Genomic DNA, 22,762 nt, shown 5'->3' with positions numbered 1-22,762 from the left:
TAAAGCTCCCTCTACACTGTCCCATCAAACACTCCCAGGGCAGGTACAGCACGGGTTAGACACAGAGTAAAGCTCCCTCTACAATGTCCCATCAAACACTCCCAGGGCAGGTACAGCACGGGTTAGATACAGAGTAAAGCTCCATCTAAACTGTCCCATCAAACACTCCCAAGGCAGGTACAGCACAGGTTTGATAAAGAGTAAAGCTCCCTCTGCACTGTCCCATCAAACACTCCCAAAGCAGGTACAGCACGGGTTAGATACAGAGTAAAGCTCCCTCTGCACTGTCCCATCAAACACTCCCAGGGCAGGTACAGCACAGGTTAGATACAGGGTAAAGCTCCCACTACACTGTCCCATCAAACACTCCCAGGGCAGGTACAGCACGGGTTAGACACAGCGTAAAGCACCCTCTGCACTATCCCATCAAACACTCCCAAAGCAGGTACAGCACGGGTTAGATACAGAGTAAAGCTCTCTCTGCACTGTCTCATCAAACAATCCCAGGGCAGGTGCAGCACAGGTTAGATACAGAGTAAAGCTCCCTCTACACTGAACCATCAAACACTCCCAGCGCAGGTACAGCACGGGTTAGATACAGAGTAAAGCTCCCTCTACACTGTCCGATCAAACACTCCCAGCGCAGGTACAGCACGGGTTAGATACAGAGTAAAGCTCCCTCTACACTGTCCGATCAAACACTCCCAGCGCAGGTACAGCACGGGTTAGATACAGAGTAAAGCTCCCTCTACACTGTCCCATCAAACACTCCCAGGGCAGGTCCAGCACGGGTTAGATACAGAGTGTCAGCCGTGGCTCAGGTGGCAGCACTCTCTCCTCTGCGTCAGAAGGTTGTGGGTTGAAGTCCCACTGCAGAGACTCGAGTCTAAAACTCTGTGCTGCCCCTCCAGTGCAGTGCTGAGGGAGTAAAGCCCAGTGCAGAGTAAAGTTCCCTCTGCACTGCTCCACTAACAGGCCTGAGCCCCAAACTCAGAAGAGCGCCCTCTGCTGCATTCCACTTGTCTCAACAGCGGGAGAAGCAGGCGGCGGAAGTCCCGCCCCTCGGACACTCTGATTGGTTGGAGGACCTGCTGCCATCTCAGTGCTCCGAGCTCCGCCCACTCTCTCCCTATTGGTCCGAGCTCCCGTCAGTCACCGCCGTGGAGTTGATGACGTGCCCCAGTCTGGCTCCCTGCAGAAGACAAGGGGCTGCGGCCGCTCAATCCGCTCCGCTCGGTGCCGGGAGGGCGCTGGGACGGTGCAGTTTGTATTTTCTTTTTATTTATCTCCCCGCCCGCGCTTCTCTCCTCTATATAAAAAAAACCCTGATAAAACTCACTTTCCGCCGGTGATCCGGACTCTCGCGGTTGCCCGGGCCGACCCAGAATGCGAGGCCCTGCGCAGGCGCGGTAGCGACTCATCCTCGGGAGCGGGGCCCAGCGGCGCATGCGGAGTAGGGGGAGGGGGCGGGGCCTGTTCAGAGCCCGCGCTCACCTTGGAGCGGAGCATGCAGAGTAGGGGGAGGGGGCGGGGCCTGTTCAGAGCCCGCGCTCACCTTGGAGCGGCGCATGCGGAGTAGGGGAGGGGGCGGGGCCTGTTCAGAGCTCACATCCAACAAGGGCAGCACGGTGGCATAGTGGTTAGCACTGTTGCCTCACAGCGCCAGGGACCCGGGTTCGAATCCGGCCTCGGGTGACTGTCTGTGTGGAGTTTGCACATTCTCCCTGTGTTTGCGTGGGTTTCCTCCAGGTGCTCCGGTTTCCTCCCACAGTCCAAAGATGTGCGGGTTAGGTTGATTGGCTATGATAAAATTGACCCTTAGTGTTAGGGGGATTAAATACGTGGGGTTACGGGGATAGGGTGGGATATGTGTTGGTGTAGGAGTTACGGGGATCGGGTGGGATATGTGTCGGTGCAGGCTCGATGGGCCGAAATGGCCTCTATCTGCATTGTGAGGTTTCTGTGATTTCTGTGAATGAGAACAACAACAACTTGTATTTCTATAGCGCCTTTAACGTAGGAAAACATCCCAAGGCGCTGCACAGGAGTATTGTAAGACATTGAAAAATGTGACCCCGAGCCACAAGGAGAAATTAGGGCAGATGGCCAAAAGCTTGGTCACAGAGGTGGGTTTTAAGGAGCGTCTCGGCAGGAATGATGTATGAGGAGAGATTGGGTCGATTGGGCTTATACTCGCTGGAGTTTAGAAGAATGAGAGGGAATCTCATTGAAACTTATAAAATTCTAACAGGACTAGATGCAGGAAGGATGTTCCCGATGGTTGGGGAGTCCAGAACCAGGGGACACAGTCTAAGGATAAGGGGTAAGCCATTTAGGACAGAGATGAGGAGGAATTTCTTCACCCAGAGAGTGGTTAAACTGTGGAATTCTCTACCACACAAGGCAGTTGAGGCCAGTTCATTAAATATATTCAAGAAGGAGTTAGATATATTTCTTAAGGCTAAAGGGATATGGGGAGAAGACAGGGACAGGGTACTGAATTTGGATGATCAGCCATGATCGCATTGAATGGCGGAGCAGGCTCGAGGGGCCGAATGGCCTGCTCCTATCTTCTATGTTTCTAGAACCAGGGGTGACAGCTTTACATCTCCACCTTTCCCAGCCCAGGGGCAGTGAAGCTGATTTTCAGGCCCCAGCTGCTGCTCAGGTTGGTTGAAAGGATCAGCAGTAATGGCGGCTGCAATCCCCACAAGCCCCCGCGCTCCAGAAAGCGGTCTGGCCGCCGCGCTGAGTTCTGGCTGACCCCGCGCATGCGCCCCATGGCCGCGCCCTCTCCTGCTCCACAGGCGCCCGGCCCGCACCGCGCATGCTCAGCACACACCCTGGACCACTGTCAATCATCCTCCCCCGCGCCTGCGCACTGGCCCGAGCTCCAGGCTGCCGCGCGGGGCTTTCATTGTAAAGTCGGTGTTGGTGAAGAGCTGCAATCAGTGAGGGAAAGTGAGTTTTCCCCCAGATCCGATTGAGATCAGAGGAGGGGAGACAATAAAGGGGAATCCAAACCTGAGAGTCCGCGGATCCGGGCCCCGAGCGGAGCTTCTTCAATTTGGCGGAGCGCGTTCCAGGGACACGTGACTCGGGCCCAGGGCCTGATTGACGGGAACTTCTGACCAATAGGGAGCGAGCGGGGTGGGGCTGGAGGAGCGAGCCGGCGCCCCGCGCGCCCACCCCGCTCTTCGCCCAACCAGTCACGTCAAGACGTCGCCGGCGTGCACTGACTGACACTGAGCTCTCCACCAATGAGCGAGGGGAGGCTGAGCCTGGAGGACTGATCGAGGGGCTTTGGTCCTCTAACCAATCACGGCGAAGGAGGAGGCGGGACCTGGAACCGCCGCCGCCATTTTGTAAAGTGGCTCAGGATCTGTGAGCCCGGAAAAGTTTATTTTTAATGTTCCTTTCACATTTTACAGCTCAAACTAATTTTGTTTTGCAGAAGATACTTTTTATTAAATAAAAGAAGTTCGGTTTTAAATTGATGAAATAACAAACCCTGTGGAACAAATACTTGTGAGTAAAAATATTTCTTCTCCCTGAATTCATTTTCTTAATATTAATTTTCAGCGTTTTTAATTATTAATTTCAAGCACTTTAAGAGAAATATGGGAGTGGTGGGGGTTCTCTTAAAGGGACAGGCGCTCTCTTCTATATGATTTTCATTAAAGGGACCGCGTCCCTGTGGATGACCGATTTTAAAGGGACAGCGTCTCCCTTTTCATTAATAATGTATATTTAAGAGACTGACATTTAAAGTAGGGCAAATCCCCTGCTCCCGTGAGTGCTTGGCGAAAAATCAGGTGCTGTTTGCTCTCACCCCCTCCCAATTTTCTGCCAAGGGACAGAAAGCAGAGAGTAGTGGTGAACGGTTTCTTTTCAGACTGGAGGGAGGTAAACAGTGATGTTCCCCAGGGGTCGGTATTAGGACCAATGTTCCCTCTAATTTTTTTGAGGTGCGTGGCCCCTTTAACGGGCTGCACGGCCCATTCAAATTTCGGCACATGTGCGTTTATTCCATTTATAGGGCGGTGAGCCGGCTGCGCGGGACCTCCAGACCGCTGCGTGGCCGCGCAACTTAACATGAACATTGATTCGGACCACTGCTTTTTTTGATATATATCAATGACCTGGACTTGGGGATCCAGGGCAAAATTCCAAAATTTACAGATGACATGAAACTCAAATGTAGCAAACAATGAGGATAGTAACAGACTTCAGGAGGATGTAGCCAGACTGGTGAAATGGGCAGAAACGTGACAGATTAAATTTAATGTAGAGAAGTGTGAAGTGATTCATTTTGGTAGGAAGAATGAGGAGAGGCAATATAAACTAAATGGTCCAGTTTTAAAGAGGGTGCAGGAACAGAGAGGCCTCGGGGTGTATGTACACAAATCTTAGAAGGTGGCAGGACAAGTTGAGAAGGCTGTTAAAAAAGCATACAGGATCCTTGACTTTATTAATAGAGGAATAGAGTACAAAAGCAAGCAGGTTATGCTAAGCCTTTATAAAACACTGGCTAGGCTTCCGCTGGGCACCACACTTTAGGAAGGATGTCAAGGCCTTAGAGAGGGTGCAGAAGAAATTTACGAGAATGGGACCAGGGATGAGGGACTTGAGTTACGTGGAGAGACGGGAGAAGCTGGGGTTGTTCTCCTTAAGCAAAGAAGATTAAGAGGAGATTTGATAGAGTTGTTCAAAATCAGGATGGATTTTGAGAGAGTAAATAAGGAGAAACCGTTTCCAATGGCTGAAGGGACAGAAACCAGATTTAAGGCGATTGGCAAAAGAACCAGAGGTGACATGAGGAAACAGATTTTTACACCAAGTTGTTGTGATATGGAATGCGCTGCCTGAAAGGGCGGTGGAAGCAGATTCAATATTATAATTCAAAAGAGATTGAGATAAATACTTGAAGGGAAAACATTTACAGGGCTTTGAGGAAAGAGCAGGGGGAGTGGGATTAATTGGATCGCTCTTTCAAAGAGCCGGCACAGGCACGATGGGCCGAATGGCCTCCTTCTGTGCTGTATCATTCTATGATGCTATTCTACACAGACACACACACATACAGTCAGACAGACACACAGACACAGATACTCACTAAAATACAGTCAGACACACACTCACATTTTTTCTGCATGAACTTTTATTATTAATTTCAAAGACTTTACGAAAAAGGTGGGAATGGTGGGCGGAGGGCTCTTAAAGGGACAGGGACTCTCCTTTTCAATGTGATTTTTATTAAAGGGACTGAGTCCCTCCTTGCCTGTGGAGGGCCAATTTTAAAAGGACAGCGTCTCGAAATCAGGTGCTGTCTGCGTGTGAACCACCTCCTCCCAATTTCCTGCCAAGCGATCCCTGCGGGCACCACTCCACTCCAGGAGTGGCTCCTAGAATCATACAGCACAGAAGGAGGCCATTCAGCCCATCGTGCCTGTGCCGGCTCTTTGAAAGAGCTCTCCATTTAGTCCCACTCCCCTGCTCTTTCCCCACAGCCCTGAAAATTTTTCCCCTTCAAGTATTTATCCAATTCCCCAGTGAACGTTATTATTGACTCTGCTTCCACCGCCCTTTCAGGCAGCGCATTCCAGATCACAACAACTCGCTGCGTCAATAAAATTCTCCTCACCTCGCCTCTGGTTCTTTTGTCAATGACCTTAAATCTGTGTCCTCTGGTTACCGACCCTCCTGCCACTGGAAACAGTTTCTCCTTATAAGCTACAGCTATACAAAGCCCTGGTTAGACCCCAGAGAGTCATAACGGCACAACAGGAAGCCATTCGGCCCATCGAGTCCGTGCCGGCTCTCTGTAGACCAATCCAGTCAGTCCCATTCCCCCGCTCTATCCCCGTAGCCCTGCAAGTTTATTTCCCTCAAGTGCCGATCCAGTCTCCCCTTGAAAACATTGAGTGCCTCCGCTTCCACCACTTCCGTCGGCAGTGAGTTCCAGGTCATCAGCACTCGCTGCATAAAAAAGTTTTTCCTCACCACCCCCCTGTATCTCTTGCCCAAAACCTTAAATCTGTGTCCCCTAGTCCTTGTACCATCAACTCGTGGGCACAGCCTTTCCCCGTCTAGCCTATCCAAACCCGCCATAATCTTGTTCACCTCTATCAAATCACCCCTCAACTTCCTTTGCTCTAATAAAAACAAATCCAGCTTCTCCAACCTGTCCTTGTAGCTAAGAGCCCCCATCCCCAGAACCATTCTGGTAAATCTCCTCTGCACCCTCTCAAGGGCCTTCACATCCTTCCTAAAGTGTGGTGACCAGAACTGGACGCAATACTCCAGTTGTGGCCTAACCAGTGCTTTATAAAGGTTCAGCATAACTTCTCTACTTTTGTACTCAATACCTCTATTTATGAAGCCCAAGATCCCATATGCTTTGTTAACCACTCTCTCAATATGTCCCGCCACCTTCAGGGACCTACGCACAGTAACTCCCTGGAGCACTGTGTACAGTTCTGGGCACCGCACCTCAGAAAGGATATATTGGCCTTGGAAGGAGTGCAGCACAGATTCACCAGAATGTTACCCGGGCTCCAAGGGTTAGATTATGAGGGAGAGATTACATAAACTAGGCTTGTGTTCCCTGGAATCTAGAAGGTTAAGGAGTGATTGAGGATTTTAGGATTTTGAAAGGAATTGGTAGAGTAGATAGAGAGAAACTTTTTCTGCCGGTGGGGCAGTCGAGGACAAGGGGACATCACCTTAAAATCAGAGCCAGGCCATTCAGGAGAGAAGTTGGGAAACACTTCTTCACACAAAGGGTGGTAGAAGTGTGGAACCCTCTCCCACAGAAAGCAGTCGATGCCAGCTCAATTAATCATTTTAAATCCCAGAGCGATAGATTTTTGCTAGACAAGGGAGCAAAGGGATATGGAGCCAAGGCAGGTGGGTGGAGTTAAGACACAGATCGGCCATGATCTCATTGAATGGCGGAACAGGCTGGAGGGGCTGAATGGCCTCCTCCTGTTCCCATGCTCCTATTTACTCTATCAAAACCCTTCATGTTTTGAACACCTCTATTAAATCTCCGCTGCACCTTCTCTGCTCCAAGGAGAACAATCCCAGCTTCTCCAGTCTCTCCACGTAACTGAAATCCTCTGTGTATTTGTCATGGCGCAGCAGGCTATAGCAAACAGCTTTCTTAAGAACATAAGAAATAGGAGCAGGAGCAGGCCATTCGGCCCTTCGAGCCTGCTCCGCCATTCAATAAGATCATGGCTGATCTTCTACCTCATCTCCACCTTCCCGCCCGATCCCCATATCCCTCGATTCCCCATGAGTCCAAAAATCTATCGATCTCAGCCTTGATTATACTCAATGACTGAGCCTCCACAGCCCTCTGGGGCAGAGAATTCCAAAGATTCACCACCCTCTGAGTGAAGAAATGTCTCCTCATCTCAGTCCTAAATGGCCGACCCCTTATTCTGAGACTGTGACCCCTGGTTCTAGACTCCCCAGCCAGGGGAAACAGTCTCCCAGCATCTACCCTGTCAAGCCCTGTAAGAATTGTAGATGTTTCAATGAGATCACCTCTCATTCTTCAAAATTCCTGGGAATATAGGCCCAGTCTCCTCAATCTCTCCTCACAGGACAATCCCCCCATCCCAGGAATCAGTCTGGTGAACCTTTGTTGCACTCCCTCTAAGGCAAGTATATCCTTCCTTAGGTAAGGAGACCAAAACTGTACACAATACTCCAGGTGTGGTCTCACCAAGGCCCTATATAGTTGCGGTAAGACTTTACTCTTGTACTCCAATCCTCTTGTAATAAAGACTAACGTACCATTTGCTTTCCTAATTGCTTGCTGCACCTGCGTGTTAAGATGAGAAATGATAAAGGCAAGAAGTCACTTGTGGGAGTGGTGTACGGGCCCCCTAACAGTAACCACATGGTAGGATGGAGTATAAAGGAAGAAATAATGGGAACTTGTCAGAAAGGTATGGCTATAATCATGGGGGATTTTAATCTACATATAGACTGGAAAAATCAGATGGGCCAAAGTAGCCTAGATGAGGAGTTCATAGAATCTTTTTGGGATAGTTTCTTACAACAGCACGTTCTGGAGCCAACCAGAGAACAGGCTATACTAGACCTGGTATTGTGCAATGAGATAGGATTAATTAATGACTTCATAGTGAAGGCGCCCCTAGGCAGCAGCGATCATAATATGATTGAATTTTACATTCAGTTTGAGGGAGAGACGAAGGTCCAAGACTAGTATTTTAAACTTAAATAAGGGCAATTATGACGGCATGAAAGCAGAGCGAGCTAAAGTGAACTGGCAAATTAGGTTAAGGGAGAGGTCAATAAAGTTGCAGTGGCAGACATTTAAGGGGATATTTCAGAATACACAGAATAGATGCATTCCAACGAGAAAGAAAAATTCCAAGGGGAGGACCCACCATCCGTGGTTAACTAAAGAAGTTAAAGATAGTATCAGACTTAAAGAAAAAGCATATAATTGTGCAAAGATGGCTGGCAGGTCAGAAGATTGGACAGAATATAAAAAACAGCAAAGAATGACTAAAAGATTAATAAGGAGAGAAAAATGAGAGTACCAGAGAAAGCTAGCTAGAAATATAAACACAGATAGTAAGAGTTTCTATAGATATTTAAAAAAGAAAAGAGTTAACAAAGTGAGCGTTGGTCCTATAAAAAGTGAGTCTGGGGAATTAATAATGGAAAATAAGGAGATGGCAGTTGAATTGAACAGGTATTTTGCATCGGTCTTCACTATAGCGGATTCAAGTAACATCCCAGAAATAGCTGTAAATCAGGAAATGGAAGGGAGGGAGGAACTCAAGAAAATTACAATCACCAGGGAAGTGGTACTGAGCAAATTGTTGGAGCTGTGGGCTGACAAGTCCCCGGGTCCTGATGGACTTCATCCTAGGGTCTTAAAAGAAGTGGCTAGTGAGATAGTTGATGCGTTGGTTTTAATTTTCCAAAATTCCCGAGATTCGGGGAAGGTTCCATTAGATTGGAAAATAGCAAATGTAACTCCTTCATTCAAAAAGGGAGGGAGACAGAAAGCAGGAAACTACAGGCCAGTTAGCTTAACATCTGTCACAGGGAAGATGTTAGAAGCTATTATTGAAGACGTTATAGCAGGGCACTTGGAAAAGTTCAAGGTAATCAGGCAGAGTCAACATGGTTTTGTGAAAGGGAAATCATGTTTAACCAATTTATTGGAGTTCTTTGAGGAAGTAACATGTGCTGTGGATAAAGGGGAACTGGTGGATGTACTGTACTTAGATTTCCAGAAGGCATTTGATAAGGTGCCACATCAAAGGTTATTGCAGAAAATAAAAGCTCATGGTGTAGGGAGTAACATGTTGGCATGGCTAGAAGATTGTCTAGCTAATAGGAAACAGAGAGTAGGCATAAATGGGTCATTTTCTGGTTGGCAAGATGTAACGAGTGGTATGCCACAGGGATCAGTACGGGGACCTCAACTTTTTACAATTTATATAAATGACTTGGATGAAGGGACCGAAGGCATGGTTGCTAAATTTGCTGATGACACAAAGATAGGTCGGAAAGTAAATTGTGAAGAGGACATAAGGAGGCTACAAAGGGATATAGATAAGTTAAGTGAGTGGGCAAAGATCTGGCAAATGGAGCATAATGTGGGAAAATGTGAAGTTGTCCATTTTGGCAGGAAGAATAAAAAAGAAGCATATTATCTAAATGGTGAGAGATTGCAGAGCTCTGAGATGCAGAGGGATCTGGGTGCCCTAATGCATGAATCGCAAAAGGTTAGTATTCAGGTACAACAAGTAATCAGGAAAGCTAATAGAATGTTATTGTTTATTGCGAGGGAAACTGAATACAAAAGTAGGGAGGTTATGCTTCAGTTATACAGGGCATTGGTGAGACCACATCTGGAGTACTGTGTACAGTATTGGTCTCCTTATTTAAGGAAGGATGTAAATGCGTTGCAAGCAGTTCAGAGAAGGTTTACTCGACTAATACCTGGAATGGGCGGGTTGTCTTATGAGGAAAGGTTGGACAGGCTAGGCTTGTATCCGCTGGAGTTTAGAAGAGTAAGAGGTGACTTGATTGAAACATATAAGATCCTGAGGGGTCTGGACAGGGTGGATGTGGAGAGGATGTTTCCTCTTGTGGGAGAATCTAGAACTAGGGGTCACTGTTTAAAAATAAGGGGTCGCCCATTTAAGACAGAGATGAGGAGAAATTTTTTCTTACAGACGGTCGTGAGTCTTTGGAACTCTCTTCCTCAGAGGGCGGTGGAAGCAGAGTCTTTGAATATTTTTAAGGCAGAGGTAGATAGATTCTTGATAAGGAAGGGGGTGAAACGTTATCGGGGGTAGGTGGGAATGTGGAGTAATCAGATCAGCCATGATCTTATTGAATGGTGGAGCAGGCTCGAGGGGCCGAGTGGCCGACTCCTGCTCCTAATTCGTATGTTCGTATGTAACCTGTGCAGCAGCTGGGGCCTGAAAATCAGCTTCACTGCCCCTGGGCTCGGAAAGGGGGACATGAAGCAACATTCTCCCTCTTACCCCTTTCTACACTCCTTTTACAGGGTTTTAGAAGTGGAGCATTTACAGACAGGAAGCTCAGACCGAACATCACGTCAAGAACAGACAGAGTCGCTCGATTCATCAGGACCTGATTCAGTTGGTCTTCCAATCTGCTGGCACACCAGCGAGTTCACACTAATGAGAGACCTTTTAAATGTTCTGAGTGTGGGAAGAGCTTCAAAATCTACAAGTACCTGAAGCAACACCAGTGGCTACACACTGGGGAGAGCCCGTTCACCGGCCCCGTGTTCCAGAAGGGATTCACTCAGTCATCCGCTCCGATGATACACCAGCAAGATCACACTAGGGAGAGACCTTTAACCTGCTCCGTGTGTGGGAAGTGATTAATTGCACCCTCCGTGCTGCTGAGACACCAGCTTGTCCACACCAATGAGAGACCGTTGACCAGCTCTGTGTTTTTGAAGTGATTCTCTCATTCTGCCACCCTCCTGAGACACCAGCTTGTTCACATTAAATGTTCTGACTGTGGGAAGAGCTTTAAAACCTCTGGGGATCTGAAGAAACACCAGTTGGTTCACGCTGATGAGAGACCATTTAAATGCACTGACTGTGGGATGAGCTTTAAAAGCTCCACGCATCTGAATGGACACCAGCGTGTTCACACCGGGGAGAGGCGATTCACCTGCTCCGTGTGTGGGAAGGGATTCACTCAGTCATCCCACCTGCTGGCACACCAGCGAGTTCACACCGATGAGAGACCATTTAAATGTTCTGACTGTGGGAAGTGGTTTAAAAGCTCCAGCAATTTGACTACACACCAGCGAGTTCACACTGATGAGAGACCATTTAAATGCTCTGACTGTGGTAAGAGCTTTAAAAGCACCGGGGAGCTGAAGATACACCAGCGAGTTCACACTGGGGAGAGACCATTCACCTGCTCCGTGTGTGGGAAGGGATTCACTCGGTCATCCCACCTGCTGGAACACCAGCGAGTTCACACTGGGGAGAGACCATTTAAATGTCCTGACTGTTGTAAGAGCTTTAAAAGCACTGGGGAGCTGAAGATACACCAGCGAGTTCACACTGATGAGAGACCATTTAAATGCTCTGACTGTGGTAAGAGCTTTAAAAGCGGGCATCTGAGTGGACACCAGCGTGTTCACACTGGGGAGAGACCATTCACCTGCTCCGTGTGTGGGAAGGGATTCACTCGGTCATCCCACCTGCTGGAACACCAGCGAGTTCACACTGATGAGAAACCATTTAAATGCTCTGACTGTGGTAAGAGCTTTAAAAGCACCGGGGAGCTGAAGATACACCAGCGTACTCACACTGGGGAGAAGCTGTTCACTTGCCCCGTGTGCAGGAAGGGATTCACTCAGTCATCCAACATGCTGACACACCAGCGAGTTCACACTGATGAGAGACCGTTTAAATGTTCTGACTGTGGGAAAAGGTTTAAAAGGTCCGGAGATCTGAAGGAACACCAGCGTACTCACACTGGGGAGAGGCCATTCACCTGCTCCGTGTGCGGGAAGGGATTCACTCAGTCATCCAACATGCTGACACACCAGCGAGTTCACACTGATGAGAGACCATTTAAATGCTCTGACTGTGCGAAGAGCTTTAACAGCTCCGGGGAGCTGAAGAGACACCAGCGAGGTCACACTGGTCTGTAGCACAGGGCCCTGCTGACAGCTGGGGTGACATGAACATGGAATGGATGAATGTTTTATAAATTCTTGGACTGCTGTTTAATCTTTCAATCTGTTGTGCTGATGATTCCCTTCGATTGACTGTTGATGGTGTTACATAGAATGTACAGCACAGAAACAGGCCATTCGGCCCAACTGGTCCATGCCGGTGTTTATGCCCCACACCCACTCTACTTCAATTAACCCGATCAACATCTCCTCCCATTCCTTTCTCCCTTGTGTGGCTTCCCCATAAATCCATCTGTGCTGTTCACCTCAACTACTCCCTGTGGTAGCAAGTTCCCCATTCTCACCATTCTCTGGGTAAAGACATTTCTCCTGAATTCATTACTGGATTTATTAGTGACTATTTTAAGTTTGTGGCCTCATAAATATGATGAGACTCTGTTAAGCTGACCAGTATGTTGTTGTACTTTGTCTTTTTCTGATGAATTAAACATTACTGAGCCCTTGTGTGCGTGTTATGGGATGAAGTTTTTTTTTAATTCGTTCATGGGATGTGGGCGTCGCTGGCAAGGCCAGCATTTATTGCCCATGCCTAATTGCCCTTGAGAAGGTGGTGGTGAGCCGCCTTCTTGAACCGCTGCAGTCCGTGTGGTGAAGGTACTCTTACAGTGCTGTCAGGGAGGGAGTTCCAGGACTTTGACCCAGTGACGATGAAGGAATGGCAATATACTTCCAAGTTAGAATGGTGTTTGACTTGGAGTTGGTGGTCATAGAGTCATAGAGTTATACAGCACAGAGAGAGGCCCTTCGGCCCATCGTATCTGCACCGGCCATCAAGCCCTGTCTATTCTAATCCCATTTTCCAGCACTTGGTCCGTAGCCTTGTATGCTATGGCGGTTCAAGTGCTCATGTAAATGCTTCTTGAATTTTGTGAGGGCTCCTGCTCTACCACCCTTTCAGGCAGTGAGTTCCAGATTCCAACCACCCTCTGGGGGGAAAAAAGTTTTTCCTCAAATCCCCTCTAAACCTCCTGCCCCTTACCTTGAAACTAATGGTTATTGACCCCTCTACTAAGGGGAAAGTTCCTTTCTATCTACCCTATCTATGCCCCTCAAAATTTTGTACACCTCAATCAGGTCCCCCCTCAGCATTCTCTGCTCTAAGGAAAACAACCCCAGCCTGTCCAGTCTCTCTTCATAGCTGAAGCGCTCCAGCCCAGGTAACATCCTGGTGAATCTCCTCTGCACCCTCTCCAATGCAATCACATACTTCCTATAGTGTGGCTAGCAGAACTGCACGGTATTCCAGCTGTGGCCTAACTAGCGTTTTGTACAGCTCCATCATAACCTCCCTGCTCTTGCCTTCATTAGCCGAGGCATAGAATATAAGTATCCCACAAGCCTTTTTAACCACCTTTTCTGCCTGTCCTGCTGCCTTCAAGGATCTATGTATTCTATCAGGTGTTCCCATGCGCCTGCTGTCCTTGTCCTTCCAGGTAGAAGAGGTTGTCGGTTTGGGAGGTGCTGCCGAAGAAGCCTTGGCGAGTTGCTGCAGTGCATCTTGTAGATGGTACACACTGCAGCCACGGTGCGCCGGTGGTGGAGGGAGTGAATGTTTAAGGTGGTGGATGGGGTGCCAATCAAGCGGGCTGCTTTGTCTTGGGTGGTGTCGAGCTTCTTGAGTGTTGTTGGAGCTGCACTCATCCAGACAAGTGGAGAGTATTCCATCACACTCCTGACTTGTGCCTTGTAGATGGTGGAAAGGCTTTGGGGAGTCAGGAGGTGAGACACTCGCCACAGAATACCTAGCCTGTGACCTGCTCTTGTAACCACAGTATTTATGTGGCTGGTCCAGTTAAGTTTCTGGTCAATGGTGACCCCCAGGATGTTGATGGTGGGGGATTCGGTGATGGGAATGCCGTTGAATGTCAAGGGGCGGTGATTAGACGCTCGCTTGTCGGAGATAGTCATTGCCTGGCACTTGTGTAGTGCAAATGTTACCTGCCACTTATCAGCCCAAGCCTGAATGTCGTCCAGGTCTTCTTACATGCGGGCATGGACGGTTTCATTATCTGAGGAGTTGCAAATGGAACTGAATACTGTGCAGTCATCAGCGAACATTCCTACTTCTGACCTTATGATGGAGGGAAGGTCATTGATGAAGCAGTTGAAGAGGGTTGGGCCGAGGACACTGCCCGGAGGAACTCCTGCAGCGATGTCCTGGGGCTGTGATGATTGACCTCCAACCACCACAACCATCTTCCTTTGTGCTCGGTCTGACTCCAGCCAGTGGAGAGTTTCCCCCCGATTCATTAGCATTGAGGTAATAGTGAGAGTAATAGAAATATAGAAACATAGAAGATAGGAGCAGGAGTAGGTCATTCGACCCCTCGAGCCTGCTCCGCCATTTAATGAGATCATGGCTGATCATTCAAATTCAGTACCCCGTCCCTGCCTCCTCCCCATATCTCTTGATCACTTTAGCCTTAAGAAATATATCTAACTCCTTCTTGAATATATTTAATGAATTGGCCTCCACTGCCTTCTGTAGTTGAGAATTCCACAGGTTCACCACTCTCTGGGTGAAGAAATTCCTCCTCATCTCCGTCCTAAATGGCTTACCCCTAATCCGTAGACTGTGACCCCTGGTTCTGGACTCGCCGGCCATCGGGAACATCCTTCCTGCATCTAGTCTGTCTAGTCCTGTCAGAATTTTATAAGTTTCAATGAGATCCCCTCTCATTCTTCTAAACTCCAGCGAGTACAAGTCCAATCGACCCAATCTCTCCCCATACGTCATTCCTGCCATCCCAGGTATCAGTCTGGTGAATCTTCGCTGCACTCCCTCCATGGCAAGAACATCCTTCCTCAGATAAGGTGATCAAAACTGCACACAATACTCAAGGTGTGGCCTCACCAAGGCCCTGTACAACTGCAGCAAGACATTCTTGTTCCTGTACTCGAACCCTCTTGCTACGAAGGCCAACATACCATTTGCCTTCTTAAAATTGCCTGCTGCACCTGCATGCTTACTTTCAGCGACTGGTGCACATGGATGCCCAGGTCTCGTTGCACTTCCCCTTCTCCCAATCTATTGCCATTCAGATAATAATCTGCCTTCCTGTTTTTGCCACCAAAGTGGATAACCTTGCATTTATCCACATTATACTGCATCTGCCATGCATCTGCCCAATCACCCAACCTGTCCAAATCATGCTGGAGTTTCTCAGCATCCTCCTCACAGCACACACGCCCACCCAGCTTTGTGTCGTCTGCAAACTTGGAGATATTACATCTAGTTCCCTCGTCTAGATCATTAATATATATTGTGAATAGCTGGTGTCCAAGGACCGATCCCTGCGGTACCCCACTAGTCACTGCCTGCCACTCAGAAAAAGACCCATTTATTCCAACTCTCCCCATATCCCTTGATCCCTTCAATCCCATGGTAGTTTTCTAAGGGCCAATGAATTTTGTCCCGGATTAATGTCTCTAAAAGTTTCCCCACCACCGACGTTAGGCTGACTGGCCTGTAGTTGCCGGGTTTATCCCTCTCCCCTATTTTAAACAGGGCTGTAACATTTGCAATCCTCCTGTCCTCTGGCACCACCCCCATGTCCAAGGAGGATTGGAAGATTGTGGCCGGAGCCTCCGCAATTTTCACCCCTACTTCCCTCAGTAACCGAGGACAAATCCCATCCGGACCGGTGACTTTTCTACTTTGAGGACTGCCAACCTTTGAAGTCCCTCCTCTTTATCTATTTGTATCCTGTCCAGTATCGCTCCGGCCTCCTCCTTTACTGCTACATTGGCAGCATCCTCTTCTCCAGTGAAGACAGATGCAAAGTTCTCATTTAGTCCCTCAGCCCAGCCCTCTGCCTCCACAAGACAATCTCCCTTTAGGTCCCCAATCAGCCCCTCCCTTCCTTTGACTGCCCTTTTACTAGTTAAGTGTTTATAAAAGACTTTTGGGTTCCCTTTTATGTTAGCTGCTAATCTGCTCTCATACTCTCTCTTTGCCCCTCTTATTCCATTGTTTAGATCTCCTCTGTACTTTCTATATTCAGCATGATTCCCCACTGTATTATCAACCTTACATTTGTCATAAACCTCCTTTTTCTCTCTCACTTTAACCTCTATCTTTAGTCATCCAGGGAGCTCTAGCTTTGGATGCCCTTCCTTTCCCGCTCATAGGAATGTGTCTGCTCTGTACCCGAACCAGCTCCTCTTTGAAGGCCTCCCATTGGTCATTTTCTGTTTTGCCTCCCAATTTTTGACTCCAATCACCTGGGCCAGATCCCTTTTCCTCTCACTGCAGTTATTTTTTACGCTTGATTGTTCTTTGTCCTTTTCTATAACTATTCTAAACCTGATGATATTATGATCACTGATCCCCTAAATACACCCCACTGAAACACGCTCCACGCGCCCCACTTCATTCCCCAGAACTAGATCCAGCTCTGCTTCCTTCCTCATTGGGCTGGAAACACACTGATCCAGAAAGTTCTCTTGTACAAATTTCAGGGATTCCTCCCCAATTTGCCCTTTACACTGTTATTATCCCAGTCTATATTCAGATAATTGAAGTCCCCCATTATCACTACTCTGTAGTTCTTGCATCTTTCTGTAATTTGCCTGCAAATCTGTTCCTCTATCTCCTCCCCACTATTTGGTGGCCTGTAGTAAACACCCAGCAGTGTAATCGCTCCTCTATCTCCTCCCCACTATTTGGTGGCCTGTAGTAAACACCCAGCAGTGTAATCGCTCCTCTATCTCCTCCCCACTAATTGGTGGCCTGTAGTAAACACCCAGCAGTGTAATCGCTCCTCTATCTCCTCCCCACTAATTGGTGGCCTGTAGTAAACACCCAGCAGCGTAATAGCTCCTCTATCTCCTCCCCACTATTTGGTGGCCTGTAGTAAACACCCAGCAGCGTAATAGCTCCTCTATCTCCGCCCCACTATTTGGTGGCCTGTAGTAAACACCCAGCAGTGTAATCGCTCCTCTGTCTCCTCCCCACTATTTGGTGGCCTGTAGTAAACACCCAGCAGTGTAATCGCTCCTCTATCTCCTCCCCACTATTTGGTGGCCTGTAGTAAACACCCAGCAGTGTAATCGCTCCTCTGTCTCCTCCCCACTATTTGGTGGCCTGTAGTAAACACCCAGCAGTGTAATCGCTCCTCTATCTCCTCCCCACTATTTGGTGGCCTGTAGTAAACACCCAGCGGTGTAATCGCTCCTCTATCTCCTCCCCACTATTTGGTGGCCTGTAGTAAACACCCAGCAGTGTAATCGCTCCTCGATTGTTCCTGAATTCAAACCTGCCTTTGCTCCCTCGACTACATCACCCTCTCCAGCGCTGTAATAGTTTAGTTGATCAATACGGCCACCCCTTCTCTTTTTTGTTCTCTATCTTTCCCGAATACCTTGTTTTGACCACACCTGGAGCACTGTGAGCAGTTCTGGGCATCACAGCTTAGGAAGGATATATTGGCCTTGGAGGGAGTGCAGCGTAGGTTTACCAGAATGATACCTGGACTCCAAGGGTTAAGTTACGAGGAGAAATTATACAAATTAGGGTTGTAGTCCCTAGAATTTAGAAGGTTAAGTTGTGATCTGATCGAAGTTTTCAGGATATTAAGGGGAACAGATAGGGTAGATAGAGAGAAACTATTTCCGCTGGTTGGGGATTCTAGGACTAGGGGGCAGAGTCTAAAAATAGAGCCAGACCTTTCAGGAGTGAAATTAGGAAACACTTCTACACACAAAGGATGGTAGAAGTTTGGAACTCCCTTCCACAAATGGCAATTGATGCTCGATCAATTGTTAATTTTAAATCTGAGATTGATAGGTTTTTGTTACCCAAAGGTATTAAGGGATATGGGCCAAAGGCGGGTCTATGGGGTTAAGTCACAGATCAGCCATGATCTCATTGAATGGCAGAACAGGCTCGAGGGGCTGAATGGCCTCCTCCTGTCCTATGTTCCTCACTAGTGATTTGTAAAGGTTTAGTGTAACTTCCTTGTTTTTGTATTCAATGGCCCTATTTACAAAGCCAAGTATCCCACACACTTTCTGAACCGCCTCACCAACTTGCCGCGGCACTTTCAAAGATTTGTGAATATGGACCCCCAGGTCCCTCTGCTCTTGCACCCCCTCAAAATAGTCCCATTTAGATTATACGGCCTCTCCCTGTTGTTTCTCCCAAAGTGCATCACTTCACACTTATCCTCATTTAATTCCATCTGCCTTGTGTCTGCTCATTTCACAGTCTGTCTCTGTCCTTCTGAAGTCTGCTACTACTGTGCTCACTATTTACTACGTTGCCAAGTTTTGTATCATCTGTAAATTTCAAACTTGTACACCTATACCCAAGTCCAGGTCAGTTATATATAACAAGAAAAGCAATGGTCCTAATCCCGACCCCTGGGGGAACCCACTGCATACTTCCCTCCAGTCAGAAAAACATCCCTCAGCACCGCTGACTGTCTCCTATCCCTCAGCCAATTATATACCCAAATTACCATCAGCCCTTTAATACCATGTGCTTCTCTTTTCCGAGTAAGTCTTTTATGTGGTACTTTATCAAATGTCTTTTAAAAGTCCATATATATAACATCTACCGCAATACCTTCATCAACCCTCTGTTACTTCATCAAAGAACTCAATCAGGTTAGTCAGACATGATTTACCTTTAACAAATCCATACTGGCTGCCCCTTATTAACCCATGCTTCTCCAAGTGAGAAATAATTTTGTCCTTGACAATGGTCTCTAATCGTTCACCCACCACTGACATTAGACTGATCGGCCTGTAGTTACCAGGTTTATCCCTCTCCCCTTTTTTAAACAGGGGTGCAACATTTGCAATCCTCCAGTCTTCTGGCACCACTCCCATATATCTGAGGGAGATTGAAAGATTGTGGTCGGAGCTTCTGCTATTTCCACCCTAGCTTCCCTCAGCAACCTAGGATGCATTACATCTGGACCGGGTGACTCGTTAACCTTGAGTGATGCCAACCTATTTAGCACCTCCTTTCTATCCATTTTTATCCAATTTCTCTACTCCCCCCCTCCTCTACTGCGACATTAACTTCATCCTCTTCTTTTGTGGAGACAGATGCAAAGTACTCATTCAGTACCTCAGCCACACCCTCTGCCTCCGTATGATCATAATACAGTCAAGCAGAGTCAGCATGGTTTTATGAAAGGGAAATCTTGTTGACAAATTTGCTGGAGTTCTTTGAGGATGTAACGAGCAGGGTGGATAAAGGAGAAACAACGGATGTGCATTTGGATTTCCAGAGGGCATTCGATAAGGTGCCACATAAAGGGTTACTGCACACGATAAGAGCTCACGGGGTTGAGGGTAATATATTGCATGGATAGAGGATTGGCTAACTAACAGAAAACAGAGAGTCGGGATAAATGGGTCAAATGCAGGAAGGATGTTCCCGATGGTCGGGGAGTCCAGAACCAGGGGTCACAGTCTAAGGATAAGGGGTAAGCCATTTAGGACAGAGATGAGGAGGAATTTCTTCACCCAGAGAGTGGTGAACCTGTGGAATTCTCTACCACAGAAGGCAGTGGAGGCCAATTCACTAAATATATTCAAGAAGGAGTTGGATATATTTCTTAAGGCTAAAGGGGTCAAGGGATATGGGGAGAAGGCAGGGACAGTTTGGATGATCAGCCATGATCTCATTAAATGGTGGAGCAGGCTCGAGGGGCCGAATGGCCGACTCCTGCTCCTATCTTCTATGTTTCTATGTATTTTCAGGTTGGCAAACTGTAAGAAAAATAAAAAAGCAAATTATTATTTAAATGGAGAGAGATTACAAAATGCTGCAATACAGAGTGACCTGGGGGTCCTTGTTCATGAAACACAAAAAGTTAGCATGCAGGTATAGCAAGTAATCAGGAAGGCAAATGAAATGTTGGCCTTTATTGCAAGGGGCTGGAGTATAAAAGCAGGGAAATCCTGCTACAACAGTACAGGGTGTTGGTGAGACCACACCTGGAGTACTGCGTACAGTTTTGGTCTCCTTATTTAAGGAGGGATATACTTGCATTGGAGGCAGTTCAGAGAAGGTTCACTCGGTTAATTCCAGAGATGAAGGGGTTGACTTATGAAGAAAGGTTGAGCAGGTTGAGCCTATACTCATTGGAGTTTAGAAGAATGAGAGGGGATCTTATTGAAACATATAAGATACTGAGGGGGCTTGACAGGGTAGATGCGGAGAGGATGTTTCCCCTCGTGGGGAAATCTAGAACTCGGGGGCACAGTTTCAGAATAAAGGGTCGCCCTTTTAGAACTGAGATGAGGAGGAATTTCTTCTCTCAGAGGGTCGTAAATCTGTGGGATTCTCTGCCCCAGAGAGCTGTGGAGGCTGGGTCATTAAATACATTTAAGGTGGAGATAGACAGATTTTGAACGATAAGGGAGTGATGGGTTATGGGAAGCGGGCAGGGAAATGGAGCTGAACCCAAGATCAGATCAGCCATGATCTCATTGAATGGCGGAGCAGACTCGAGGGGCCAAATGGCCGACTCCTGCTCCTATTTCTTATGTTCTTATGATGAGATCCTATTTGGTCGCTAATTGGTCCCACCATTCCTTTAACTATCCTTTTACTTTTCATATGTTTATAGAAGATTTTTTCCCTTTTATGTTACCCCCTAATCTTTTCTCATATTCTCTCTTTGCCCTTCTTATATCCTGTTTCAATTTCCCCCGCACTCTCTGTATTCTGCCTGGTTTTTGACTGTATTCTGTACCTGACATTTGTCGTAAACCTTTTTCTGTTTTATTCTAACCTCGATGTCCTTTGTCATCGGGAGCTCTAGCTTTGGATGGCCCATCTTTCCTCCTTATGGGAATATGCTTGGTTTGTACCCGAACTATCTCAGCCTTGAAGGTGTGCCATTGGTCATTCACTGTTTTCCTGGACAATCTTTGTTTCCAGTCCACCTGTGCTCGATCCCTTCTCAAATCACTGAAACTGGCTCTCTTCCAGCTGGGTATTTTCACCGTTGATTTTATTTTGTCCCTTTCCATAACTACTTTAAACCTAATGATATTGTGATCACTGTTAACCAGATCCCTCCTGCCCCAGAACCGATGAGAGACCCTTTAAATGATCTGACTGTGCAAAGAGGTTTCAGAGTTCATCCCACCTGCTGAGTCACCAGCCTGTTCACACAGATCCTCAAAAAAGGAAGAAGTTTTAGAAAGGCTGGCGACACTAAAGATTCGTAGCCATCTCAGAGCAGTGTCCCTTTAATTACAATCTCGCAAAACAAGGAGAATTACTGTCCCTTTAACTACCACAAATCCCTGTGTGGAGGAGAGGGGAGATACAGTCTGTCCCAGTAACTGTCGCACAACAGAATTAGCGACCCTCCCCCACTCCCTGCTTTTCCTCAAGTGTCTCATCCTTAAAATTCTCATCCTTGTTTTCAAATCCCTCCGTGGCCCCGCCCCTCCCTATCTCTGGAATCTCCTCCAGCCCCACAACTTTCCGAGATATTTGCTCTCCTCTAATTCCGGCCTCTTGAGCCTCCCCGATTTTAACCGCTCCACCATTGGCGGCCGTGCCTTCAGCTGCCTGGGCCCTAAGCTCTGGAATTCCTTCCCTAAACCTCTCCATCTCTCTACCTCTCTCTCTCCTTCTTTAAGATGCTCCTTAAAACCTACTTCTTTGACCAAGCTTTTGGTCATCTGCCCGAATATCGCTTTATGTGGCTCGGTGTCAAATTTTGTTTTCTAACGCTCCTGTGAAGAGCCTTGGGATGTTTTACTACATTAAAGGCGCTTTATAAATACAAGTGGTTGTTGTTTCCTGAAACTAATAACAAATTCCCCAGAGGGACAAAAACTTGTACTTTTACTCCCAAATATTAGAAAGTTTGTGCCACAGAAGCACGAGGTTTATCTGCTTTTATTGATGAATTTAAAAAGTCTGTATTGCAATCTGAGCCCGTGTGTTGTGAGCCAAAGAGCCTTGTGTCCAATGAGGGGAATAAAGGCCCACAGCCTCCCCTGGCCCCGGGCCCTGAACAAGGGACTGGAGAAACTCGCTGCCCTGCAGATCAGACAATCAGCCGGCGCAAGTCCCGCCCCTCAGGCTCCCCGATTGGTTGGAGGACCCGCTGCCAGCTTGCTCCTCCAGCCCCACCCCGCTCGCTCCCTATTGGTCAGAAGCTCCTGTCAATCAGGCCCTGGGCCTGGGTCACGTGTCTCACCGACTTTACAAAGAAAGCCCCGCGCGGTCGCCGGGCGGAGCTGCTGGTCGGCGGGAGCGGGGTCGGGAGGTTAATAAACTGCAGGTAGGCCCCGAGCCCCATTATTAAAACACTCAACATTATCCGCTTTACAAACACCCAGGGTGGGCCTCAGGCCCCGAACAAGAGCCTCCATGTTGCTCCAGTGGCTGAAGGGTCTGTAACCCTGTCAGGGACGCCCCTGCCACAGGACTCAATATCCACCACTGGTGCGCTGTGTCTGCAGTATGTACGGTCCACAAGATGAACACGGTCAGGCCATGTGGAGTCAAGGGCCAGGCAGCAG

At 47.8% G+C, this 22,762-nt stretch overlaps 2 protein-coding genes across 3 annotated transcripts in view; both read left to right on the top strand.

The window, feature by feature from the left end:
* The window catches only part of LOC147083857 (uncharacterized), a 223,731-nt gene that overhangs the window by 120,724 nt on the left and 80,245 nt on the right, over positions 1-22,762 (top strand). The window lies entirely within an intron of this gene.
* LOC147083861 (uncharacterized) lies at positions 10,622-12,330 on the top strand. Its single transcript, XM_085980091.1, has one exon. The coding sequence runs from the start codon at positions 11,147-11,149 to the stop codon at positions 12,209-12,211; it is 1,065 nt and encodes a 354-aa protein (XP_085836217.1). The 5' UTR covers positions 10,622-11,146; the 3' UTR covers positions 12,212-12,330.

This window comes from Somniosus microcephalus, unplaced genomic scaffold (assembly GCF_052327205.1).
Source record: "Somniosus microcephalus isolate GS21.2 unplaced genomic scaffold, FLI_Smic_1.0 scaffold37, whole genome shotgun sequence".
Lineage (NCBI taxonomy): Eukaryota > Metazoa > Chordata > Chondrichthyes > Squaliformes > Somniosidae > Somniosus > Somniosus microcephalus.
The sequence above is the reverse complement of the archived record's forward strand: the minus strand, read 5'-3'. Positions and strand labels throughout refer to the sequence as shown.